Source organism: Ornithorhynchus anatinus, chromosome 1 (genome assembly GCF_004115215.2).
Source record: "Ornithorhynchus anatinus isolate Pmale09 chromosome 1, mOrnAna1.pri.v4, whole genome shotgun sequence".
In the NCBI taxonomy this organism is placed as follows: Eukaryota; Metazoa; Chordata; class Mammalia; order Monotremata; family Ornithorhynchidae; genus Ornithorhynchus; species Ornithorhynchus anatinus.
In genome coordinates, this window is record NC_041728.1 from 94,118,683 (window position 1) to 94,146,562 (window position 27,880).

Below are 27,880 nucleotides of genomic sequence, written 5' to 3' on the forward strand. Positions count from 1 at the left end.
ATAACGAGAGCCCGTAGCAGTAAGGTAGCCGTTTGGGTGGAGAGGAAAGGGCGGATCTTGGCGATATTGTAAAGGTGAAACCGGCAGGTCTTGGTAACAGATAGGATGTGTGGGGTGAACGAGAGAGACGAGTCAAGGATGACACCGAGATTGCGGGCCTGAGAGACGGGAAGGATGGTCGTGCCATCCACGGTGATAGAGAAGTCTGGGAGAGGACCGGGTTTGGGAGGGAAGATGAGGAGTCTTGCTCATGTTGAGTTTTAGGTGGCGGGCCGACATCCAGGTGGAGACGTCCTGGAAGCAGGAGGAGATGCGAACCTGAAGGGAGGGGGAGAGGATGGGGCGGAGATGTAGATCTGTGTGTCATCTGCGTAGAGATGGTAGTCAAAGCCGTGAGAGCGAATGAGTTCACCGAGGGAGTGAATGTAAATGGAGAACAGAAGAGGGCCAAGAACTGACCCTTGAGGAACTCCAACAGTTAAAGGATGGGAGGGGGAGGAGGCGCCAGCGAAGGAGACCGAGAATGACCAGCCAGAGAGGTAAGAGGAGAACCAGGAGAAGACGGAGTCCGTGAAGCCAAGGTGAGATAAGGTATGGAGGAGGAGGGGATGGTCGACGGTGTCAAAGGCAGCAGAGAGGTCAAGGAGGATTAGAATGGAGTAGGAGCCATTGGATTAGGCAAGAAGGAGGTCATGGGTGACCTTAGAGAGAGCAGTCTCGGTAGAGTGGAGGGGACGGAAACCAGATCGGAGGGCGTCTAGGAGAGAATGGGTGTTAAGAAATTCTAAGCATCGATTGTAAACGGCTCGTTCTAGGATTTTGGAAAGGAAGGGTAGTAGGGAGATAGGGCGATAACTGGAGGGGGAAGTGGGGTCAAGAGCAGGATGGGGGAGACGTGGGCATGTTTGAAGGCAGCGGGGAAGGAGCCATTGGAGATTGAGTGGTTAAAAATAGAAGTTAAGGAACGGAGGAGGGCAGGGGCGATGGTTTAGAACTCAGGTCCTCTAACTCCCAAGCCTGTGCTCTTTCCACTAAGTCATGCCACTTGAAAAACAATATGGTTCCCATATTCACAGAATGGGGACTATGATCCCATCACTACCCCAAAGATGATGGGCAGAAATCACTCATTGAGATTTATAGGGCTGGACTGCAAAGTCAGTCTGTCAGTCATATTTATTGAGTGCTTACTGGGTGCAGAGCACTGTACTTAGGACACGGGTGAGTACAATAAAACAGACACATTCCCAACCCACAGCGAGTTTACAGTCTAGAGGGGCAGATAGAAAGGAATTCAAATAAAGAAATTACAGTTACAAATAAATGCTGTGGGCAGAGGTCTGTGGAACTAATAACTACTACCAAGTTTTTCAGGGAGGCAATCTGTAAGTACCATGATGCAGATATGCAGAATCTATGATTCAGGATATATGCCAATTATTTGTAAGAAAGAAAGGAATATTTTCACCCAGGGATAGGGTAGGGATATTTCTACCGATGGTTTAGTTTACATGATGTGCTTTTTGGGCTTGATTCCACATGGTTGGATGCCATCTCTGTTGTATTGTACTCTCCCAGATTCTTAATACAGCATTCAGCATTCAGTAAGCAAAGCAGGATGGCGTAGTGGATAGAGCACAGGCCTGGGAGTCAGAAAGTCATGGGTTCCAATCCTGACTCCACCACTTATCTGCTTTGTGAACTTGGGCAAGTCACTTCACTTCTCCATGCCTCAGTTACGTCATCTCTAAAATGGCGATTAAGACCGTGATCCCCACTTGGGACAACCTGATAGCCTTGTATCTACTCCAGCACTTAGAATAGTGCTTGGCACATGGTAAGCGCTTAGCAAATACCATAATAATAATAATAAATACAAGTGATGAGAGAATACCAAGACAAATGACCCTGTATACTCTACAAGATATCACAAATTACATTTGATTTGAAATAGTCTTCGAACTATCAGTCCAAGGAAATCTTTTTAAAACTTAACTGACCCCCAAACCTTCAAAATAACAACCTTCCCTCTTAAATATAATTATGGATAATTATATTTTGGGTTTCTTTTTTGTTGTTGTTGAGTTGGAGGTAGGCTGAATGTGAGAAAAGGAGGTTAAAACTTTTAACAACTTTAGCATGTTTCAATAGCAAGCATGATGTTTGATCATATAGAGATTGCCACACATAATCCTTTCAGTAAACAGCTCCACGATGTCAAGTTCAGAGGTAAAAAACACAAGGCAGAGAAACTAGGCCCGGCCTGGGATTAAGACTGTGAAATTCTCACTTGACAAGTTAAGTCCAGAGCTTTGGGGCCAAACACTGTATGCTGGAGTTACAAATGAACATTCACTTTCTTGCTCTGACTTATGCAAACAAACATTACCTACACTGGAATGGGTGTCAGTATCAAAGAACCCGCATTAGCGGGGTCACAAGTGAGCAAAATAAAATGCTTCCCTCTTCTGGGGCAGCGTGTAGGTCTTCCACATGCTATTTATTTTACTTACCATAGTGATTGATGCTGTTTATAAGCCGCACACCCACTTGGGCATGGTTATTAGTCATCAGCACAACATCAAATAAGTCTTGATCTTCGGGATAAAGCTCACGCAGTCTGGCGTTGATATGCTCCAGTGCCTGCAGGTTACCAACATAAATGAGTGTAAATGCGCTGCAGCGTATTCCTTTTGAAACAAAAAAGGGACCGTCATTTTAGTGTCAAGTTCATTGCATCCTTCAGTGAAGGGGGAAAGGGCACTGCATTCAGATGGAACCTGCCAAACTTGTTCATTCACACCACCAGCTACCTGCAGTAACTTGTAGTAAAAAAAAAAGAAAAAAGAACAAAAAAAAGAACAGTAGGGCAGTGTTTGTTTTTCTTGATTATAACAGAATCTTCCACTCTTGGGTGTGTGCCTTCTCTGGGTTCCCAAGTTGTCATTCCCCTGATAGAGTGACTTGGCTTATTCCACACTCTAGCACTTGGAATAAGACCCCATGCCCCAAATGAGCATTAATCAATCAATCATATTTATTGAACACTTGCTGTGGGTATACTAAACCCTTGGGAGAGTACAGTATAACAATATAACAGACACATTCTCTGCCCACAACGAGCTTACAGTCTAGAGGGGCATTAATAAAAATAAATAAATTACAGATATGGACCTAAGAGCTGTTGGGGCTGGGGGTGGTGGTGAATTAAGGAAGCAAGTCAGGACAGTGCATAAGGGAGTGGGAGGAATGAAAATGAGGGCTTAGTTAGGGAAGTCCTCTTGGAGGAGATGTGCCTTCAATAAGGGTTGCATGGTGTAACTAGGAATACAGAGCCATGCTAATGAACGTATCTATATCCTCCTCAGCACTCACGTAGACACACTTACATTTGTTCTTTTTTAAATCTCTCTAGGTACAAATAACTTCACGTTTGCCTCTCCCTTTAAGAATGTATGTATAACAGTGGGTGGGCACTGAATATAGATTATAAGGTTGTTATGGGCAGGAAATGTGTTTGACTGGTATATTATAATGCAACACACGTGCAGCACTGTTCCAGTGAGAGCACAGGATATTCTGGACATGTTTGGATGCTATGTATTGTTAGTTGGTCACAATGTGCTTTTACGAAGCTCGATATGGGCAGGGAGCATGTCTGCTAATTCTGTTCTATGTTCTACTCTCCTGAGCATTTAGTACAGTCTCTCCACATAGTAAGCACTCAATAAGTACCAATGACTGATTGATTGATTATAGTTTTTTCTTCCTGAGTCACATGTCAGGTAGTACCTCCAAAGGCTTGTTTGAGAGTAACTTTATCACATTCAATGAAGTTGTCAAATTTTATGTATTCCATCTAAACAGGAGGAAGTGAAAAGGGCAGAGTCTGTTCTGGAGATGCTTAGCCAGAGGACCATGCAGATGAAATGTTAATCACATAGAAAAATTTTCCAGTGAAATGCAAACTGTATGCTTTAGCTAGTAGGAAGATTCTAAAAAGCAGAAGTAAGGTGTACTACATTTTCAGTATCGTAAGTGGCAAGAGGTGGATCATAGAAATAATAATTTTGGGATTTATTGTAGTAACATTAATAGCAACAATAATGCTTAATTCAATAATAGTAGTAATGGTAGCATTTATTGAACATCCACTTGGTAAGGTGCACTGTATTAGTTGCTTGGGAAATGCAAATTAACAAAGTCAGGCGTTCATTGCATGCAAGGAATTTCGTTTAGACTGTGAGCCTGTTGTTGGGCAAGGATTGTCTCTGTTGCCAAATTGTACATTCGAAGCACTTAGTTCAGTGCTCTGCACATAGTAAGTGCTCAATAAACACAACTGAATGAATGAACACTCTAACAGAGGAGTTTAAACTGATAGAAAACAAATTTTGGACCCCAAATCTACCAAGCTAGCTCTGACCTCTCTCCTCATCTGCAGTGAGGCATTTCATCCTGCCTCAAAAGACATCTTTACCTGGATATCACACTAGGACCTCAAGATCAATATTTCCTAATCTGGACTGTCATTCTCTCTTCCAAATCATCATCTCCGACTATCTTTCCCATCACATTGGGACCACGCATCTTCCCAACTTTTGAAGCTTTGACTCTTCCCTCTTTTTAACCCCCAAATCAATTCTGTTGCCAAATTCAGTCAATACTTGCTCCATACCACCTCCAAAAGCTACACTTCATTTCCATTCAAACAGCCACCACACGGATTCAGGCACTTGCCATATCCCAAGTTGACTACTATGCCAACTTCCTTGCCTCTGATCTGTCCCCTCTCTATTTCAGACTTCACTCTGTTGAACAGATCATTTTTCTAAAATGTCATTGTGCACACATCTTCCCTTTTCATAAGCCTCCAGTGGTTGCCCATTTTTCTCCACATAAAGGACTATTGACTCTAAAGCACTCAATCAGCTATCTCCTGCTTACTTATCCACGTTCTTTTTCCATAACAACCCAGCTCTCACTTCCTGTTCCTCTCATGCTAACCTACTTATTGTACCTCGTTTTCTACTACTCCATCATCTTCTTGCTCAGATCTTCCCTCCTGCCTTGAACTCCCTTCCCCTTCATATCCCAAAGATCCTTGCCCACCCACCTTTAAAACCCTATCAACAGTACATCTCAATTAATCAATCAGTCATATTTATTGATTACTTACTGCATGCAGAGCACTGTACTAAGCAGCTGGGAGAGTACAATACAACAATATAACAGACACATTCCCTGCCCACAGAGAGCTACAGTCTAGAGGGAGACTGTAAATATAAACAGGTAAATTACAAATATGTACATAACTGCTGTGGGGCTGGGTGAGGATTGAAGGAATAAGTCAGGCCAATGCAGAGGGGGTGGAAGAAAAGGCAAAGAAGCCTTAGTCAGGGAAAGTCTCTTCGAGGAGATTTGCCCACAATAAGGCTTTGAAGGCAGAGAGAGTCATTGTCTGTTAGATATGAAGAGGGAGGGAGTTACAGGCCACGGGCAGGATGTGGGCGAGAGGTCCGCAGGGATAAATGGGTCGGCAGGGATAGATGAGACGGAGGTACAGTGAGGAGGTTGGCATTAGAGGAGCGAAGTTTATGGGCTGGGTTGTAGGTAGGAGTATAGAGAGGTGAGGCAGGATAGGGAGAGGTGACTGAATACTTTAAAACCAATGGTAAGGAATGGAGGTGGAGGTGGGTAGAGGTGGATGGGCAACCACTGAAGTTTCTTGAGGAGTGGGGAAGCATGGTCTGAATGTTTCTGTAGAAAAATGATCTGAGCAGCACAGTAAAACATGGACTAGAGTGCAGAGAAACAAGAGGAGGGAGGTCATCTAGGAGACTGATGCAATACTCAAGGCTGAATTAGGATAAATGCTTGGATTAACATGGTAGCAGTTTGGTTGGAGAGGAAAGGGCAGATTTTAGTGATGTTGTGAAGAACAAACTGACAGGATTTAATGATAGAATTGATTAAGTGATTGAGTGATAAATTGATCTCCATAAATCAATCAATGCCATTTACCGAGCCCTTACTATGTTCAGAGCACTATACTAAGCACTTAGAAGAGTACATTACAACAGAATTAATGGGCACGTTCCCTCCTCTTAATATCAGGAAGACTTTCCTTACTCATTTTTATTCCCTACACTTTACTGTCTCCTCTCAGGGTCACACCTGCAGAATTTCCAGTACTCTACCAGTTTTGACTATGGGAGGGAGAGTCAAGCAGAGGCGTATCCATTCCATTTCTAGCTTGGACAGTGGCTAGCAAGTGGAAGACAATCTGCTACCTGTTAAAACTCACCTGTGTTGGACAGCGGCGGCAGGAGAGAGAGTAAAGGGTGGAGACTCAGGTTTACTGCATGGAAGGAGGCAAGGGTAAACTCCTTCCATATTTTTACCAAGAAAACTCTAAGGATACACCACCAGAATGATTGCAGTTGGAAGTGGGGCATTCTGGGAGAGATGTATCCATGGCATCGCTAAGGGTCAGAGATGACTTGACAGCACAAAGCAAGACACTTTTATCGCCACCTCCCACCACCAACCAATTGTTTAAATGGCAATTTTAGCTTTTCTTTATCATTAAACACTTAGGTACTCAAATTCCCCCTCCTGCCTCAGCTGCTCTCCCTTCTGAATGGCCCATTTGCTTGGGTTTATATCCCTTAAGCGCTGAGATATTCACCTCATCTTGTTCATCACAGCAGTTAATGTACACAGTTTTATACCCTGCTGCTTCTCCCATCTGAAATTAATTTAATGTCTGTCTCTCCCACTAGTTTGATACATCTTGGGGTCAGAGAATCTTGTCTACCAACTTTACTACACTGTACTTTACCAATCATTAAGTACAGGGCTATGTACACAATAAGTCCTCCATAAATAAATGCACATATCTTGACACTGTAACTGCAATTTATTTCAGTGTGTGTTTCCACAGCTAGAGGAGGGATCTCATCTATTCATTCTACTGCATTCTCCAAAGCTCCAAAGCTCCAAAGTATATGATCTGCACACAGTAGCTCCTTGATAATCAATCAATGATATTTATTGAGCACTTACTTTATGCAGAGCACTTTACATAAGTGCTTGAGAAGCAACGTGACTTAAGTGGGTAGAGCATGATCCTGGACATCAGAAGGACCTGGGTTCTAATCCCAGCTCTGCCACGTGTCAGTTGTGTGACCTTGGACAAGTCACTTCACTTCTCTGGGTCTCTGTTACCTCATCTGTAAAACGGGGTTAAAAGTGTGAGACCCATGTGGGACAGGGACTGTGTCTGATCTTATTAACTTGTATTTACCCTATAGCTCTTAGAACAATGCTTGGCAGATAGTAAGTGCTTAACAAATACCATAAATATCTTTAATTACTTACAGTACAATATAATTGATAGACAGGATCCCTGCACTCAAAGAGCTTACAGACAGAAGGGGGAGACAGAAATGGCAGAGTACACTGAGTAGCTGCATGGCTTAGTGGAGAGAGCACGGGCTTGAGAGTCAGAGGTTGTGGGTTCTAATCCCTCTCTGCCACTTGCCAGCTATGTGACTTTGGGCAAGTCACTTCACTTCTCTGGGCCTCAGTTGCTTCATCTGTAAAATGGGGGTTAAGATTATGAGACCCAGGTGGAACAACCTCATTACCTTGTATCTATTTCAGTGCTAAGAACAGTGCTTTGCACAGAATAAGTGCTTAATAAATAGCATCATCATCATATGTACATCAGCTGTGTGACTGTGGGCAAGTCACTTAACTTCTCTGGGCCTCAGTTACCTCATCTGTAAAATGGGGATTAAAACTGAGCCTCACGTGGGACGACCTGATTACCCTGTATCTACCCCAGTGCTTAGAACAGTGCTCTGCACATAGTAAGTGCTTAACAAATACCAACATTATTATTATTAAGTGTTGTAGTGCTTTGAATGAATCAATCAATCTTGGAGAGTAGTGATCTGTCACATATGGAGGAGAGAGTTCCACCCTGAGGAAGGATATGGAAAAGGGGTTAGCAGTGAGAAGATGGGACAGAAGCTCATTGTGTAAGTTGGCCCTAGGGAAGTAAAGTGTATAGACTGGGTTGTGGGTGTAGATCAGTGAGGTAAGATAGGAGGGGAAGAGCTGATTTAGTGCCTTAAAGAAAATTGTAAGGAGCTTCTGTTTGATGTGGCAACGGGGAGGCAACTATTGGAGGTTTTTGAGGAGAGGAGAGGAGTGGAGAGACATGGGCTGAATGTTATTTTATTCATTAATCATAATTATTGAGCACTTACTGTGTGCAGAACACTGTACTAAGTGCTTGGGAGAGGACAATACGACAATAAAGAGTCACATTCCCTGCCCACAGTGATCTTACAGAAAAATGACCTGGGCAGTAGAGTGAAGCATGAACTGGAGATAGGAGAGAAAGGAGGAAGGGAGGTCAGTGAAGAGGCTGATATACAGTAAGTCATGAAAGGAAATGATAATTCCTTGGATCAGCATGGTAGCAGTTTGAATGGAGAGGAAGGGAAGATTCTTGACGGTGTAAAGTTATGTCAATAAGCACTGTTGATTGATCACCAATTCTATTTCCAGGTTACAAAGCAGGGTTTCTTTTCATAGTCAAATTGATTTCCCTTGCTTCCTTAGATAAAATCTACAGTCAAAATGAGGAGAATTGAGGAAATTATCCAGATAATTAAGGCAAAAAAAAGACCTGCTGATGAGGAAAGGATAATGCTTTTGTCTTAAAACTCATATCTAGGATCCTTATATCACCATTAAAAAAATTAATGAATATTACTCATTTTTTCTCTAAATACCTCACCATAAAAGACATTGATAAGTCGTATAAAATAGTTCCATATAAAAATGCCATATAAACTTGATATGTATATTATAAACATACACAGATAGCTATGTTTTGTCTAGTTCTGCCCTTCACATCCCAGGAGCAACCTTGGCAGCCAGATGTCTTTGACAAGGGAAGGAGAAAATTTTTCTGAAGTCCCCTTCTACATTCTCTGGGCTGCTGTCAAAGAATCAACAACCTTAAAGTAGTCTCTTTTCTTCCTGGTTTCAGCTGGTGTCCAGTCCATCAGCCCTTCTCCCCAAACACTGCAAGGGGTCAAGGGTCAAGGACGGGGATGGGAGCAGGCCCCAGATAGCCGGACAGTGTCCTCTTCCAGCTTCACTCCTGGCCCTCAGAGGCTTTGCCCCTGAAAGTGTGAAGCATCCTACTAGGCTGCTTCTACTTCACCAACAAAATAACAGAAACAAAGGATGTGAGAAGGAAGAAAGTCCACCCAATTTTCTTTACATTAGAAGTTGCACAAATAAATATTTAAGTAATAGGAAGTAATACATAAAAGAAAATAAAGCTGAGCAATTTCGTGTAAAATTGATTTAGGAAAGGCAATAAGAATTAAATAGACAAGAGCGACCCAGTCATTTGCCCTTAGTCCTGAGGGTCTACTTATTGCAAGTGTAGTGAGAATGGCATTTTGGCCTATTTATAATAATTGGGAAAATATCAGGATGCTGCCATTTTAATGTATTTTTAACATTCTTTTACTGAAAAACACAACATAACTGTTTTTCTTGACTTTACTCTGATGCTAGAATAGCATATGGAATATCTATTTTCTCTATTTTGAATCATAAAAAATGTAATTATTGCATAATGCAATGTGATTATTGCACAATGCAATGCAATTATTGCAAAATGCAATGTGATTATTGTACCATACACTGCAATGCAATTGCCTGTTGCAAAACAATTATTGCATGTTACATTTTCAGTGGTAATGGATGCTGAGTTTAGCCTGAGTTATACCTAATTAGACCTATCCAAACTATAGGAATCACTCCATGCTCATTAAAATCGTGATTTACTATGTCCCCAAAGTATTTCAATTTCCTTAAACCCAGGCTGTGGCCATCCTGAATGGTGAATAGTACCAGATTTTTTTTTTCACTACCCTAGACTGTAAAATAATCATTGCGAATCTCTACATAAGTGATCAAGTTCCAAGAAACAGTTCACATATTCATTATGTATTTTTTATGGTATTCATTAAGTGCTTACTATTTGCGAGGCAATGTTTTGGGGTGGATATAAAATAATGAGGTTGAACACCGTCATTGTCCCATGTGAGGCTCAGCTGAGGAAACTGAGGCACAGAGAAGTTTAGTAATTTCTCCAAGGTCATACAGCAACAAGTAATAATAATAATGTTGCTATTTGTTAAGCGCTTACTTTGTGCCGAGCACTGTTCTAAGAGCTGGGGTAGATCCAGGATAATCAGGTTGTTCCACGTGGGGCGCACAGTCTTAATCCCCATTTTACAGATAAGGTAACTGAGGCACAGAGAAGTAAAGTCATTTGCCCAAAGTCACCCAGCAGACAGGTGGCAGAGGTGGGATTAGAACACATGACCTCCAATGAGCCATGCTGCTTCTTGTGGAACTAGGATTAGAACCCAGATCCTCTGATTCCCAGACCAGTGCTCTTTCCACTAGGCCATATTGCTTCCAGATTCAATCAGTAATCAGTGGTATTTATTAAATGTTTAGTATGTGCAGAGAATTTTCTAAGTGCTTGGGAGAGTACAATATGAGATAATTAGCCTACTCCCACCCCCATCCTTTAGCCCCCTGCCCATAATGAGCTATTAACACCAAACATAGAAAACTCCTCCACTCGACTGTAAACTCCTTGAGGGCAGAGATTATGTCTGTCCACTCTATGATACTGTACTCTCCCAAATTAATTCAGGATTCTGAGGATTAGAGGTGAATTAGAGGCTCTAAAAACCTCCAAGACTTCACCACATGATGACATATCCACTTTGGGAGAGTATTATGGAAAACACCTTTGTTTGGGGGGCGGTCTAGAAGTCATCTTGAGAAACCAACACTTTACAGTGTTTAATGGAAGAGTGAAGAAAAATGAGGAATTTCATTAGTGAGTAAGCAAATGAGAGGAACTTGCTTAGGTTCCGACCACATTCTCTTTGGGTTGTTCCTCCAGGGGGAGGGCACTGGTCAGGGTGAGGAGGCCATGGAGAAAAAGCTTTGGATCCCATGGGTTTCCTGATCCCGCTCACCTTTACGAAAAGGAAGGCGGGTCCTGGCTTCAGTGTGACGTTCTCATTAGCCAGTTGGAACTCAAGATACTTCTCCATCCCTTGCTCCTTGTAGATTTTGTTCTCTTCCACCATATTAAAGAGGGCCCGGGAAGAAACAGCGATGGTGATGGCATTCTTGGGTTTTGGCTGATGGGAACAAATTCATTCATTCATTCATTCATTCATTCATTCATTCATTCATTCACTCACTCACTCACTCACTCACTCAATCACATTTATTGAACACTTACTGTGAGCACAGCACTGTACTAAGCATTGGGAAAGTACAATTCAACAGCAAATGGAAACAATCCCTACCCAACAATGGGCTCACAGTCTAACAGGACCAGTTAGCAAGTGGAGGTGGTTCATTGTGTGCTTGAACAGGGGTCAGGGGGAAGGAGGAGGGAAAGGAGGACATGGGTTCGAATCCTGGCTCTGCCACTTGTCAGCTGTGTAACTGTGGGCAAGTCACTTAACTTCTCTGTGCCTCAGGTACCTCATCTGTAAAATGGGGATTATACTGTGAGACTCATGTGGGACAACCTGATTCTACCCCAGTGCTTAGAACAGTGCTCTGCACATACTAGGTGCTTAACAAATACCAACATTATTATTATTATTATATACACCCTGGCTGAGATTGGGGGTAGAGGAAGGCAAAGTGTAAACCAAAGTATGATGGAGAAGGATCCAGTTGCAGATGCAGCTATGGGCTGACTTGGGGTGCAGGTCGGGGGGTGGTGGGGAACTCTAGACTATAAGCTTACCTCTAGTCTATAAGCTCTTTGTGGGCAGGAAAGGTGTCTGTTTATTGTTATATTGGCCTTTCCCAAACATTTAGTACAGTGCTTTGCAAACAGTAGGTGCTGAATAAATGAGATTGAAAGGCATGAGGGTAGCAGATTTAGATGTGAGGTAGGCTGGCTATAATGGGTGGGGAAGAGAAGACAGGCTGAAGGTGGGGAAAGATCCAGATGCTAATGAGGGCAGACATAGGAGGAGGGGAACAGATAAGGGTGGAGGATTCAGAAAGGAGGTTGGGGGAGTGGGGTATGGAGAGGGGATGAGAAGACATATGAGGGTGGAGAAGCATCCAGATGTGGGCAGGTGTGGAGGAAATCCTATAGACTGTAAGCTTATCGTGGACAGGGAATGGGTCTACCAACTCTGTTATGTTGTACTCAGCCAAGCACTTCGTCCACTGTTCTGCACACAGTAAGTGCCCAATCAATTCGATCTATCGATCAGTTAGGAAGGGGAAACCGACGAGGAAGAGGATTCAGATCCGAGGGCTGGCAGTGGGTGGGGAGAATGGGGGGTGGGGAGAATGGGGAGCAGAGAGAGAACGAGAAGATGGGCTGGAGATGGAGAAGGATCCAGAAGTGGGCAGGTGATGGAGGAAATCATCTAAACCCTCAACTTGTTGTGGACAGGGAATATATCTACCAACTTGGTTATATAGTACTCTCCCAAGTGCTTAGTACAGTGCTCTGTACACAATAAGAGTTAAATAACATTTGATTGATAAAATGATTAGGAATGAGAGACTTATGAGAATAGAGGATTCTGATTCCAGGGTCGGGGCGGGCTGGAGGGGATGGGGCATGAAGAAGGGAGAGGGGACAGGTTGACAGGCAGAGGGTAGAGAAGGATCCAGAGACGGATGCAGATGAAGATAGGGGCAGGAGGTGGAGGGAGAGGATCAGATGAGGGAAGAGGATGGAGGCAAGTCGGGTAGGGAGTGAGAGGAGTGGGGAAGGCTTGTAAATTTGGTCTGGGATTGGACTTACAGGCTTGGGCCTGACCAGGCCGGGCATGTTTTCATATAGGCACTGGACCGCCATCCACTCGTCCTCCATGTCTTCCGCATCCTCCATATCCTCTGCGGTGGAGCCAGCAGGGACGAGGGCCTGGGGGTCGGCGGGGTTGGGTGGGTCCACAGTGTCGGCAGGGTCCAGGCTGGGGAGGTCCGGGTGGCTGGAGCTCTCCGGAGCGATGCAGGGTGACTGTGGGGGCGACTGTGGGGGTGACTGAGGGGGTGACTGAGGAGGCAACTGAGGAGGTGGCGAGGGTGGGGGTGACTGTGGCGAGGGTGGTGGGGGCGGTGGGGGCCGGAGCAGTTTCTTGGGCTCCGGCTGGGGTCTTCGGGACCCGCAGGGATGCCGGCTGGTGCCAAGGCTGCGAGGCAGCTGTGGAAGGAAAGACGGCGGTAGTGCCAGGCGGGGGGCACAGTGAGTGCCCTGCCAGGATGGGACCCTCACTCACCTACTCAATCATATTTATCAAGAGCTTACTGCATACAAAACACTGGACCAAAGCCTGGGAGAGGACAATACATCCAGGAAATGTGCCCTTTATTGTTGTAATGTACTTTCCCAAGTACTTAGTAAAGTGCTCTGCACACAGTAAGCATTCAATAAATAGGACTGGCCAACTGACCATTTCCACCTCCTCCCGGCTGGGGAAGGAGCCGGGTGAGAGAGAGTAGAATGTCCTTTCCCACCGGGCATCCACTGACTCTAGCCTGCAGACCAGCCACCCACCACCCCTCAGGCACCCCCACCCCTCCACCACTGTCCACAGCATGGTTAGGGGCTCCTAACTCTATTCCCGGGGGCAGAGGACCTAGGGTTTAGTCTCCAAAGCACATGACCAACACTTGGTTCTCCAGCACCCCCAGGAAAGTAAAGACCTTGACATGTTCTAATTCTGCATTTACATCTCTGGCCTTGTATTGACTTTCCATCAGTAGAGCAGATCCATCCTACCTATCTCACCACTGACCCCTTGCCCATGGCCCTGTCTCTGTCCTGGAACCCCCTCCCTCCTACAAATCTGACAATTACTCTCCCTGCCTTCAGGACCTTATTGAAAACACACCTCCTCCAAGAGGCCTTCCCAGACTAAGCTCCACCCCCCAATCCCTGGCCTTTTCCCATTCCCTTTTGTGTCACCTTGCTCCCTTTGTTCTTTCCCCCCTCCCAGCCTCACAGCACTTACTGCATGTCTGTAAATCATTTATTTGTTTGTAATTCGTTTGTAATTCATTTACTTTATTGATGTCTGATATCCATCTCCCCTGCCTCTAGACTGTAAGCCCATTGTGGGCAGGGAATGTATCTGTTTATTGATGTATTGTACTCTCCCAAGCGCTCAGTGCAGTGCTCTGCACACAATAAGCAGTAAATATAATTGAATGAATGAATGAATGTACCCTAGGTCCTAGGGTGGGTGGAAACCGAGTGACCTGGACTAATCCAGTTCTTGAGCTGAAGAGCCCCTCCCTTAGCAGGTAGAATGAAGAAGGCTGGCCCAGATTGCACAGACCAGAATGGAAATATGCAACTTAAGTGAGAGGGAGATCAAGAGGCTTGGCTAGTGAGGAGGTTGGTGGACTCGTAAAAACTCCCCTCAGACTAGCAATACCCTGTCCTTGCAGCTTTCTTTCTCCCTTTTCCTATTCCAGCCTTACCTTTGGGCTGCTGGTTGTGCACCTGAGTTCCGGCTCCTGAGATTTCCCCGTCATCATTGGTCGGCTACAGTGGCGGGTGACAAATTCCTGCTTTGTGGCTATGGTTGTCGGCTCTTGTCTTCTTTCCTAAAGGGTGAGGAAGGGAGTCAACTTTACAATTTCCACTGTCTCTCCTGTGTCCCTTCTACCTCTGGCCCAGGAATTGCTGGTCTCAGAAAGTTCAGAACCAAATGTGACTTAGTGGGAGTCAGAGGGACCTGGGTTCTATTTATGGTTCCCACCACGTCTGCTGCGAGACCTTGGGTAAGTCACCTCACTGTTCTGTACCTCAGTCCCTCATCTGTAAAATGGGAATAAAGAGTGTGAGCCCTATGTGGGACAGGGACTGTGTCCAATATGATTAGCTTGTATCTACCCCATTGCTTAGAACAGTGCTCGGCACATAGAAGAGTTTAACAAGTACCATGATTATTCATTATTATTAAGGATGAAGGGAAAATACAGGCTCTGCCCAAGCCTTACCCCACCCCCTGTAAACTCAATGTGGGCAGAGAATGTGTCTGCTTATTGTTATATTGTACTCTCCCAAGTGCTCAGTACAGTGTTCTGCACATAGTGAGTGCTCAATTCATATGACTGACTGACTGATTGACTTTGCTTCTCTCTGCATGTCAACGGGGTCCTGCAACTGGGAGGATTAAATGAAAATCAAAGATAAGGATTCCATCCAAGTTTTGTGGTGACATCACAGGGCTTCCCTAAGTAATGGAGCTTCAGCTAAGATTGCCAGTTGCCAAATCCTTGAAGCAGATGGTATAGTGGCAAGATGCACACATGCTACCTTGATCCAGGTTGCTATATTTGGGGTAGAGGATCAATCAATTGTATTTATTGAGTGTTTACCTTGTCCAGTCCTTCTCAGAGTCTCACCTGGGAAGTTTTCAGTACTCTACCAGTCTCAGCTACAGGAGGGAGAGTCAGCAGAGGCATACTCATTCCATTCCTTAGCTAGGTCAGTGGCTAGTGAATGGAAGGCAATATACTACAAGTCAAAACTTACCTGTGCTTGGCAGCAGTGGCATGGGAGAGAGTTGAGGAAGAAAACTCAAGTTTGACTGTGTGGAAGTAAACCACTTCCATATTTTGATCAAGAAAACTATGGATACAGTATCAGACGACTGCAGATGGAGGTGGCACATTCTGGGAGAGATGTGTCCATGGAGTCGCTATGAGTTGGAGAAGACTTGACAGCATGACAAGACCCTATCCAGAACACCGAACTAAGTGGTTGGGAGAGTATAATATCACTGAGCTGGTAAACATGTTCCCTGCCCACAAGGAGAACTAGGAGCCATGATTTTCTACATCATGACCAAGGCGCTAACCACCCCATCCCAGTGAAGAGGGTGGAAAGCCTAGTTCCTGTGAGAATAAGTGTGGGTGGCAAGGGAAGGGAGAATGGAAACTTGGTCCCACTGATTCATTCAATCGTATTTATTGAGCGCTTACTGTGTGCAGAGCACTCTACTAGGCACTTATGGCCTCACAACATCCCTTTGCCTTCCCCCGACGTTGCTTGGATGGGCTTTCCTAATGACATTTGGCCTCACTCCTCCCTTACACTTATCTGTGCATCAACAAGTAACCTGGGGCCCTCCAACGTTTTCAGAAAATTGGGAAATGGCCAAACTTACCATGCTTCTGATCATGACCATAAAGGAGTGAACTTGCCTAGACAACTGTTCTGAGCATGAATTACAGCCTAGAGTAGTGAACTAATTTTTTTTCAGACACCTTTAATTTTTAGAGTATTTTTGTTTTTCCCATTTCACATCTTAGTATGCCCTTACAACCACTCTGTGAGTTAGGGGGAGTCTGGCAGTGTTATCCCCATTTTATAGAAGTATCGACAGCCACAGAAAAGTCAAAAGTCTTTAACAAATATTATTGATATTATTATTATTATTATTAATAAGGGCAAACAGCAAAAGGGAAGCATGAGCAGGTAGGGGAGACTTACTGGGCAGAAGTAGGTGTTCTCTACTATGTGGTTTGCCACCATGCTGTTCTCTGTACTGCCTCCAGCATGGTTTGCCACCATGCTGTACAATATACTGGAGTTGGTAGACACATTTCCTGCCCACAACATGCTTACAGTCAAGGTTGGGGGCTGGGCATTAAAATAAATAATTTTTGGAAGCCTAAATAAGTGCTAAGAGGCTGAGGGTGGGGTGATTAAAGGTGCAAATCCAAGATGCGAATTTAAAAAAGGTGGGGTGAATGATGGTATGTCGGATATGAAGGGGAGGAAATCCCAGGCCACAGACAGGATGTAGGTGAGGGGTTGGTGGCGAGATAGATGAGACTGAATTAAAATGAGTAGGTTGACATTACAAAAGTGAAGAGAGCACCCTGGTTTGTAGTAGTAAATCAGCAAGGTAAGACAGGAAGGGGACAAGGTGATTGAGTTACTGTAGAGAGTTTCTGTTTGATGTGAAAATGGATGGGCAACCACTGGAGGTTTTTGAGGAGCGGGGAAACGGATTGAATGATTTCATAGAAAAACGATTTGGGCAGCAGAGTGGAGTATGCACTGGGGTGGAGGGAAGACAGGAAGTAGGGAGATCAGCAAGGAGGCTAATGTGGTAATCATGTAGAACAGGATAAGTGATGGATTAACATGGTAGCAGTTTGGGTGGGTGGAAAGGTTGACTTTTAGCGATTCTGAAAGTACGGAAGCAATGTCACCTTGAGAAAAGAGCACATGCCTGGGCATCAGAGGACCAGGGATTTAATCCCGGCTCTGCCATTTGTCTGCTGTGTGACCTTGGTCAAGTGGCTTCACTTCTCTGTACCTCAGGTACCTCATCTGAAAAGGGGGATTGAGACTGTGAGCTCCACCTGGGGCAGGGACTTTCTCCAAACCAATATGATTGTATCTAATCCAGTGCTTAAAACAGTACCTGGCACATAGTTAGTGTTTAACAAATACCAACATTATCTTCATTGTAAATCCCAGCTCTGCCACTTCTCTGTAGTGTGACCTTGGGTAAGTCATGTAACTTCTCTATGCCTCAGTTATATCATCTGTAAAATGGGGATTAAGATTGTGAGCTCATGTGGGATTAGCTATTATAATAATGTTGGTATTTGTTAAGCGCTTTCTATGTGCAGAGCACTATTATCTATCCCAGAGTTTAGTACAGTGGCTGGCACACAGAAAATGTTTAACAAATACCATAAAAAAAGTAGAATGGACAAGATTTGGTGATGTATTGAACATGTGGGTTGAATGAGAGAGTTGAGTTGAGGATAATAACAAGGTTACAGCTTGTGAGGCAGGGAGGAGGGTGGTGCCAACTGCAGTGATGGGAAAGTCAGGGAATAGACAGAATTTGGGTGGGAAGATGAGAACTTCTGTTTTGAACATATTAAGTTTTAGGTCTGGGAGTCAGAAGGACCTGGGTTCTGATTCTGGCTCTGCCATATGTCTGCTGTATGACTTTGGGCATGTCACTTAATTTCTCTGTGCCTCAGTTACCTTAACCAAAAAATGGGGATAATAATAATAATAATGTTGGTATTTGTTAAGCGCTTACTATGTGCCGAGCACTGTTCTAAGCGCTGGGTAGACATAGGGGAAGCAGGTTGTCCCACGTGGGGCTCACAGTCTTAATCCCCATTTTACAGATGAGGGAACTGAGGCACAGAGAAGTTAAGTGACTTGCCCACAGTCACACAGCCGACAAGTGGCAGAGCTGGGATTCGAACTCATGAGTCCTGATTCCAGGGCCCGTGCTCTTTCCACTGCGCCACGCTGCTTCTTGCCTCATGTGGGACAGAAACTCTGTCCAACCTGATTAAGTTGTATCTACCCCAGTGCTTAGAACAGTACTTGACACATAGTGAGCACTTAACAAGTACCATAATAATTATTATTATTAGATGTTGACAGGATATCAAAATAAAATAGAGGAAATCTGAGACTGCAGAGGAGAAAGATACCTCCTCAGGTACCCCTTCAATGCTTATTATACCTTTTTTTTAAGTTTCCTGTCATCTCCTACATTCACCACAAGGTTGATGGAACCGCTATCATCATCATCATCATTGTTGTTAAGCGCTTACTATGTGTCAAGCAATGTTCTGAGCACTGGGGTAGATACAAGTTAATCAGTCGGACACAGTCCCTGACTCATATAGGCTTCTCCATCGAAGTAGGAAGAGAATAGACATTGAATTCCCATTTTGTAGATGAGGAAACTGAGGCACAGAGAAATTAAAGCATTTATTATTTGTTATCCCCACATCTGGGATATAACATAAGGAGATGCTAGAAAAAGGCAAGGAGTCTCTTACCTAACCTCTTTTAAAACTCTGAGAGGATGCAAAATAGATTAGACTGTAAGCCCGTCAAACGGCAGGGACTGTCTCTATCTGTTGCCGACTTGTTCATCCCAAGCGCTTAGTACAGTGCTCTGCACATAGTAAGCGCTCAATAAATACTATTGAATGAATGAAATTGGGCATCTGTTTTGTGAACAAAACGTTCACTCAGATTTTTGCCCCCTCTATATTTCTGTGGTCATACCTTTTGCTTATAAACAATTCTGCCAGTCTCACAGGGTCAATTTACCTGTACACTCTGACAAATTCCAGCTCTCTCACTCTCTCTTGGGATTCTCCTCTCTGGTTCGGCAGTCTCTCTTGGATCGCTCATCACCACCTCAAACTGAATATGACAAGAATGAGGTTGTTGTATTCTTTCATCCCCTCTTATTTCTCCCTTGCTTTCTCCTAATTATGACCACTTTACCCATGACAAAACTTTACCCATGTGCATACTTGGCCTAGTGGAAAGAACATGGGCCTGGCAGTCAAAATGACTTAGCTTTTAATCCCGGCTCTGCCATTTGTCTGCTGTGTGACCTTGGGAAAGTTTCTTAAGTTCTCTGTGCTTCTGTTTCTCAATTTGCAAAATGGGGAGTTGACACCTGTTCTGCCTTCTAGTTAGATGGTGAGGTCCATGTAGGACCTGATTATCTTGTATCTACCCCAGTGCTTAGTACAGTGCTTGGCATATAGTAAGTGCTTAACAAATTCCATTATTATTATTATTGTTACTACTACTACTTTGTATACTGACCTTTGTCAAACTCTTCAATTCCTCCTCACTGTTACAATAATGTTTTCTTTCTGTTGAAGCTTCCATGTGTTGATTAGTTTCTGCCTGGTATATAATTTGTATTGTTATCTTCTATTAAAAAATGCAAAATGCTTTGGACAACATTATTCTTTGTACTCTATGTTCCAGAGAACTCCCCTACTCTCATACTCAGTGATACTGGGGTTTAAATTGAAGCTGTTAAGAGTGGCCCTCAGTCAGATTTCTTAAATAGCTGGAAAATAGAGACCAGTCTTTATTCCTGAACTGGACTGAACAGTCCATACTTCACTTTGTTGCCTGGATCATTTTTCTAGAAAAGGGTTCTGGATACGTCACCTTGATCCTCAAAAAACTCCAGTAGTTGCCCATCCACCTCCCCATCAAATAAAAACTCCACTTCATTGGCTTTAAAGCAGTCCATCACCTTGTACCCTCCTGCCTCACCTTGTTTCTCTCCTATAACGCAGCCTGCACACTTTGCTCCTCTGGTGCTAACCTTCTCACTGTGCCTCACTCTTGTCTGTCTCACCACCAACCTCAGGCCTAGATCCTGCCTCTGGCCTGGAATTCCCTTCCTCTAATCTGACAGAAAACTACTCTCCCCTACTTCAAAGCCTTATTGAAGGCACATCTCCAAGAAGTCTTCCCACACTAAGCCCCACTTTTCCTCCTCTCCCACTCCCTTCTGCGTTGCACTGACTTGCTCCCTTTTCTCTTTCTCCCTACCAGCCCCAAAGCACTTATGTACAAATCTGTAAGTTTATTTATTTGTAATGATGTTTGCCTCCCCACCTCTAGAATGTGAACTTGTTATGGGAAGGGAATGTCACTGTTTATTGTTGTATTGTACTTTCCCAAGAGCATAGGACAGTGCTCTGCTCAGAGTAAGCGCTCATTAAATACAATTGAATGAATCAACTGTCATCTAGGGGCAGACCATCAAGTTCCAGTTGTTCTCAACTCTGTGGATTTGACAGTATTGATAGATGAACACTGCTTGAAGATCATGGTTCCAATTGCAAATTACAGCAGAACAACGTTGTTGTTCACATCTTTTCAGCCACTCAAGCCCATGGTAGGACCTCCCTTTCATTTACCCCAAATATTACTCTTCTACACTCTTTCCCTTCTTATTCATGAGAAATAGAAACTGCTCTGTCCATTAATGGTATTTCTTGAGCACCTACCTCCCATGTCTTCAACAAATGAAACATACAAATCGTGTTGGCACCGGGATGACAATTTATACATGATAGATTGAGACCCAGATGCAGATTTTTAGCTGTTAAAGATCTAATAATGGAGTTCAACTCATATGAGAACCAGCATGGCCTAGTGGAAAGAGTCTGGGCCTGGGAGTCAGAGGACCTAAATTCTAATCCTGACTCTGTCACATGTCTGCAGTATGACCTTGGGGAAGTCACTTTACTTCTCTAACCCTGAGTTCACTTATCTGCAATATGAGCATTCAAAACCTGTTCTCCCTAGAATTTACACTGTGAGCCCCATGTGGGACAGGGACTGTGTTCAACCTGATTATCTTGTATCTACCCCAGCACAGTGATGGTGGGGAGTACAGTGCCTGACACATACTAAGTGCTTGGCAAGTACCATAAAAAATATGAGCTTTCTAGCTGTCCATCTCAACAGTTTTCTCCTTCTACATAGAATGATTTGGCTAATATTTGTTGGAGACCTAAAATGGCTAGGTTCTGCTGCAAATAAATTATTTTCTTTCTTTGATTGTATTAGTTAAGCATTTACTCTGTGTCAATCACTGTTCTAAGCACTGTGGAAGATAGAAATTCAGCAGGTTGTATATTTCCTTTCCCATATGGGGCTCACAGTCTAAGTAGGAGGGAGAACAGGCATTGACAATCCAAATCCCCTAGTGACTTACATCCTAATGGCATGAGAGAAGTGTTCCTTGAGGATAACTGAAGGATCTCTGTTTGAGCATTGGGTCACCAAATGCAATCTGAGGTGATTAGAAGTCTGGAAAGTCCTCTTCACCCCTGCTCCCCACCATTCGTACCATCAACCAGAGCCTCCCCATTAGAGCTAAATAGTAGGCCTCATCCATTGCCCCAGCCTTCCTCTCAGGAATGGCTCTGGGGCACTATGGAGAGTTCTGATTTAAACCAAAATCCTCGCTAAAGCGAGGATACTTCTAGGTTTGATGTTTTTCAGTGCTTTGTGCCTTTTGGGTCTGCCTCATTAAATATCCCAGAAGAGTACAGCATTTAGAGCCCTTTGAATTGTGTCCAGTTAGAGCTGGCTGCCAGTAAATAATGTTTACTGAGACCCTACTTCATGAAGAACACAGTTTCAACTGTTAGGATTGGGTCACCAAAGCAAATGACACAGTCCTCCTTTGCTCAAGGAGTCTACATTCATGGAGACTGTCAAAATAGCACATCATGGTTAGGTGGAGAGCAGGTAATTTAAGTCTAAATTCTAATAAGATTTTAACTCTTGACCCTACAGGGATTTTTGTTTAAGACACTCAACCTTAAGTTTATTTAGGTCTTCTTATTTAAAAAATAAACACGGACATTAAAATTGCTATGTTTTGGTTAGTGATACCAATAGCTTCAGGTACTTTATGAAAGATCAGTTTATATCTTTTTAAGTGCATCTGCTTATTCATACATTATAAGCATATCACCAGTGTCATCATCAACATTATCGTCACATTAACTGATTGCCCATTGTGGCTGAATAGTGTACTAGACACTATAAGAATTACAGAGGAAAGAAGACATGGGTCAGTGTCCTTGCTTTTGAAACCTAGAGGGAAGAAAGAATTAAAACAAATATATTGAGAGGTTTGCACTTCTTGTATTGGACACCGTACTAGACACTATAAGGATGACAGAGTAAACAGGAGGTGTAGTCAGTGTCCTTGAGTTTAAAAGCTAAAGGGAATAAAGAACAAAACAAATATTTTGACAAGTAATGCAAACATTATGGAAACAAGCTATGGTTAAGTCAAGATAACACAAGTACTTAAAGGAGTCTTTGGAAAATTGACTGGCGTTAATCTATGAAAGTTGCTAAAAGTGGAGCATTTCTAATTGTATTTTGAAGGAAATGGGCAGAATTTGACATATAAACGGTTGTTGGAAAAATACTATAGAGCACTATTAGGAGTAGCATAGTGATAAATCATGAAAAAGTGTTATTGTCTAATTTTTTTGTGAATACAAAATAAGAGGTAAGGCAAATAGAAAAAAATTGCCTTTTTCAGGTATTAATATAGAGATGATTTATCCTGGTCCTAATAGCAGTTTTAGCACAAGGATTATATAGCTATAGTGCAACCCAGTGAGAATTTCCATATTTCTTTTTGTAATGAGGACCAAATAAAATGTTTGTGACTCTTTTACCATTCTTATTGTGATCAGACCCCCAACACACCTGTAGTCACACACATTGCCAATAAAATTAAAGTAATTCATTGTTGATTTAGGTATCTCGTAGCTATTACAGATAGTTTTCTTGTATAGTGTCTTCACATGGAAAATAATCATTTTTAAGGCTTACATTCTTTTACCTTCTTCTGCTTTAGACAAATGTCTTGACTCATCTCCTTATTATGGGAGACATTTGTGTTTAAATGGAGGTTTTCCTCTCTTTCCCAGGCACATTTTATAGCTCTTCTTTTGCTCAGCCTTGCAGTGAATTTGGAATGGTAAATTTATGACATCATTGATGGTACCATGGCAACAGACAGCCATTGTATTCACAAGTCTCTTTTTGAACAATACTTTTTCTTCAAACTTGAATTAGGAGATATCATAATGCCTGGCTTCATTTTCAGGGACTTCATGAAGTCCAGATCTGTGAAAGGTAAGTGTTCAAAATGTATATGATGCTAGTAGGTCTTCATTTACTTCTTTTTCTCAAGCCAAAATTTTCATCCGTCACTTTTCCATACTAAATCCATTATGTGTCTGCTCTTATCCTGAGCTGCCTCTCCATCTTATTGAGGAACTTCATCTTTTATCACCCACCCTGTATCCATATCAAATTTCTTTCCAATCTAGAGAATACTGATGGCAAGTGGGAGTCTGGGCTTCTAAATTATTTGGGCGAAATCACTTCAAGTTTTCATTTCCAAAATTCAATTTTTGAAAAAATGGAAAATATACATTTTCGTCTTTCAAAGGAAGGAGCAGTGTGAATTGACTAGTGTTTTTCCAGAATTTTGAAGTCCTCTGGCTTCCATCCCCTTCACTCACAGAACCTACCCTCTCAAAGGTTACTGGTGATCTCTTTCTTGACAAATTCAAAGGTCTCTACTCCATTCTAATCCTCATTGACCTCTCAACTGCCTTTAACTTGTCAAGAATTGCCTTCTCCAGCAAACATTATCCATTTTCATCTTCACTGACACAGTCCTCTCCTGATTCTCCTTCTCACTTAGTGGAAAGAGCACAGGCTTGGGAGTCGGAGGTCGTGAGTTCTAATTCCGGCTCTGCCACTTTTCAGCTGTGTGACTCTGAGCAAGTCACTTCATTTCGAGTCACTTCACTTCTCTGTGCCTCAGTTACTTAATCTGTAAACTGGGGATTAAGTCTGTGAGCCCCATGTGGTACAACCTGATTACCTTGTATCTACCCCAGCACTTAGAACAATGCTTGGAATATAGTAAGTGCCTAACAAATACCATCATTATTATTATTATTATCTCTCTGGCTGTTCATTTTCACTCTCTTTCATGGGCTCCTCCTCTGCCTCCCACCTGTAACTGTGGGTGTCCTTCAAGGCTCCGTTCTGGGTCCTTTTCTATTCTCCATCTACACCCATTCCCTTGGAAAAATAATTTGCTCCCATGGCTTCAACTACCACCTCTGTGTGAATTTTCCCAAATTTCATCTCTCCCTCTCTGCAGTCTCACATTTCCTTCTGCTTTCAAGACATCTCTGCTTGGATGTCCCAGGGTCACCTCAAACTTAACATGTCTAAAACAGAACATCTTATCTTCCTAACCAAACCCAATTCTTCCTCTGATTTTCTTATCACATATAGATGGCACCACCATCCTTCCTGTCTCACAAGCCAATAACCTTGGCATTACCCTTGACACCTCTCTTCCATTCAACCCACATGTTCAATCCATCACTGTAGATTAGGCCTTCACAACATTACTAAAATCTGCCCTCCTCCACCGAAACTGCTACCATGTTAATCCAGTCACTTATCCTGTCCTGTATTGATTACTGTATCAGCCTCCTTGCTGACCTCCCTGCCTCTGTATATACCCACTCCAGTCCATACTTCACTCTGCTGCCTAGATTATTTTTCTATAAAAGCATTCAGGCCACATTTTCCCACTTCTCAAGAACTTCCAGTGTTTGCCCACTCCATATCTGAATCAAAAAAAAGCTCCTTACCATTGACTTTATAGCACTCAATCCCCTTGCCCCCTCCTACCTCACCTCACTACTCGCTACTACTAAAACCCAGCCCCGCATATTTTGCTTCTCTAATGTCAACATTTTCACTGTACCTTGATCTCATCTCTCTCACCCCTGACCTCACCCACATCCTGCCTCTGGCTTAGAATACCTTTCCTCTTCCTATTCAACAGACAATTACTCTCCCCAGCTTCAAAGCCTTACTGAAGGCACATCTCTTCTAAGAGAGCACAGGAAATTGATTTTGATAATGAAATTATATTATCAGTTCTAATTGAAGGTGAAATAAAAAAGATACACTTCAAGGGGTCACTCTCACTCACCCCAAAGGACACACACACAAACACACACACACATAGTCATTCAGGGATTGTGTCATTACACTGTTATATTGTACTCTCTCAAGCTCTTACTACAATGCTCTGCACACAGCAAGTACTCAATAAATATGATTAACTGACTACAAAATGTACCATAATCCATGATTACAGAAAAGCCAAAATGCACAGTTACCATCAGCATTTAGCAAAACACCTTTGACTGCCTGTCATGATTTCCCAAAGGAATATATCCATTGTCTTGATGACTGCATCTATCTTATTGTGACAAGCTCAACTAGATGCAGGATTCCCTCTAGACTATGAGCCTGTTGTGGGCACGAATGTGTCTGTTGTTGTTATATTGTACTCTCCCAAATGTTTAGTACAATGCTTTGCACATAGTAAGTGCTCAATAAATACGATTAAGTGAAGGAATGATTCATCATCTCCAGCTTCTTGATGCAGGTCTGACAGCAGATTATTCTGTAGATTATTTTTTCTGTAACAATTTACAGCCACGTGATACAGAACCTTTCTCTTTTTTCAGAGCAAAAATAAAACCGAGAAAAATTTTACACAAGAGCAAACTGTGAGACAGGGATCAATCAAAGTGAGGTGAGGATGTGGTCTGCCCCTCCTAATTGTTCTGGTCTACCTGGATCCTCCATTGCTGCCTGTGAAGTATATGCTGCAGAGCTGATTCAGTATGAGAAGAGTTTCTTTTACCCTCATTAATCCCTAATTTGTCGGGCCTCATGTCATAATTTTAGATTCCACTCTTTATGGCAAAGATGATTCTAAGGAATTAAGGAAGATTCTTCTGATGAAGCCAGCCTGTTTAGGCTTGTCCAGCCACATGATTGAAAAAACTGACTGATCTCAAGTGTGTCCTCGGAATGGCTGACTATTATACTGTGGTGAGTTTTCATTAAAGTGCGGTTTTGCAAGAATGTAACCCTCATATTATAGGGGAAGTGGGTGTAGTTAGAAAGCATTTGAGGTTTATATCTATCTCATAAACATCTGGTTTATTCTTATCAGAGCAAAAGCCTTAGAATTGAAGGTTAAATAATATGGGACAGAGATTGTGTCCAATCTGATTACCAGTACAGTGCTCTGCATACAGTAAGTGCTCAATAAATATGATTGAATGAGTGAATGTAGCTGGTCCAGCATTTAATATAGAGCTTAGCACATAGTTAATACTTAACAAGTACCACAATTCTTCTTCTTATTATCAACCCACTGAAGCAATTTTACCATAAGCAGAAAATTCAAGTCTATATTAAAATCACAAATCAATAATCACAGCATCTCATTTTCTTATGGCACATGTGTTTCCAAAGAACTTTTATCCTCACAACATTTCTGTGAGGTATAAAGACACAGCTATTAGCCCCCATTTTACAGAGGAGAAAACTGGCCCAGAGAGGTTAAATGACTTGCCTGTGGCCACACAGAGGATGGTAGCAGAGTTGGGACTAGAACCTGGCTTAATACAGTGCTCTGCACACAAGAAGTGCTCAATAAATGCCACTGATTGATCTCAATGCTCTTTCCACTTGATCATGCTGCCTTCCTTCTTGAGATAACTTGGTGAGTGTGTTGGGGTATTTCTTCTATTGCGAACCCCGGATTGCTCACAGGAATTATTCATTAGTGTACATGACAGGGACAAATTGATCATTTCAGTGTGACCTTGGGAAAGTCACAGTGTTTCTGTGCCTCAGTTTTCTTATCTGTAAAACAGGGAATGAATACCTGTTCTTCCTCCTTTTTAGACTTGTGAGATTTGTGAGCCCCATGTGGGACAAGAACTGTGTTTGACCTAATTATCTTGTTCCTCAGTGCTTAGAACAGTGCATGACATGAAGTAAACATTTAACACATTACAATTGTTATAAAGCAAGTTTTTTTTACCCTAAAATTAAATCAGGGCTTATTCTGTGTTGACCACTAAGTTTTTAAGAAAGAATGATAATAGTAATAATGATAAAAATAATAATAATTATAATAAGTTAAGTGCTGATTATGTGCCAAACACTGTACTAAGCACTAGGGTTAATAATAATAATGGTATTTGTTAAGTGCTTACTATGTGTCAAGCACTGAGGTAGATGCAAGGTAATCAGGTTGGACACAGTTCCTGTTCCACCTGGGACTTACAGTCATAATCTCCATTTTACAGATGAAATAATTGAGGCCCAGAGAAGTTAAATGACTTGCCCAAAGTCACATAGCAGACAAGTGGCAGAGCCGGGATTAGAACCCACATCCTGTGACTTCCAGGTCCATGTTTTTTCCACTAGGCCACGATGTACAAGTTAATCAAGTTGGACACAGTCCCTGCCCATATGTGACTGACTGTCTAAATAGGA

At 42.8% G+C, this 27,880-nt stretch overlaps 1 protein-coding gene, 1 long non-coding RNA gene and 1 other non-coding gene across 7 annotated transcripts in view; 2 read left to right on the top strand and 1 right to left on the bottom strand.

Annotated features, from left to right (window-relative positions):
• The window catches only part of LOC100088930 (cytosolic 5'-nucleotidase 1A-like), a 41,996-nt gene extending 18,506 nt beyond the window's left edge, over positions 1-23,490 (bottom strand). The window contains exons 1-7 of one of the 5 annotated variants that reach the window (XM_029073768.2): positions 23,316-23,488; positions 19,739-19,822; positions 19,229-19,324; positions 14,593-14,718; positions 12,911-13,309; positions 11,097-11,264; positions 2,514-2,643 (exon numbers count right to left, since the gene is read on the bottom strand). In XM_029073768.2, coding sequence (XP_028929601.1) covers positions 2,514-2,643; positions 11,097-11,264; positions 12,911-13,309; positions 14,593-14,718; positions 19,229-19,324; positions 19,739-19,822; positions 23,316-23,348 — 1,036 coding nt within the window. In that variant the 5' untranslated portion in view covers positions 23,349-23,488. Of the gene's footprint in view, positions 1-2,513; positions 2,644-11,096; positions 11,265-12,910; positions 13,310-14,592; positions 14,719-19,228; positions 19,325-19,738; positions 19,823-23,305 lie in introns of all 5 variants that reach the window. The other 4 variants (XM_029073771.2, XM_039912427.1, XM_029073779.2 and 1 more) reach the window with 4 other exon arrangements.
• LOC114816977 lies at positions 6,160-6,297 on the top strand. The gene has a single exon (XR_003764797.1). It is a non-coding gene; the product is annotated as a small nucleolar RNA SNORA7 (small nucleolar RNA).
• Positions 23,491-23,502: 12 nt separating the features above from the next.
• Positions 23,503-26,415, top strand: LOC114814699. The gene is made up of 3 exons (XR_003762469.2): positions 23,503-23,611; positions 26,050-26,117; positions 26,273-26,415. It is a non-coding gene; the product is annotated as an uncharacterized LOC114814699 (long non-coding RNA).
• The last annotated feature ends 1,465 nt before the right edge of the window (positions 26,416-27,880 follow it).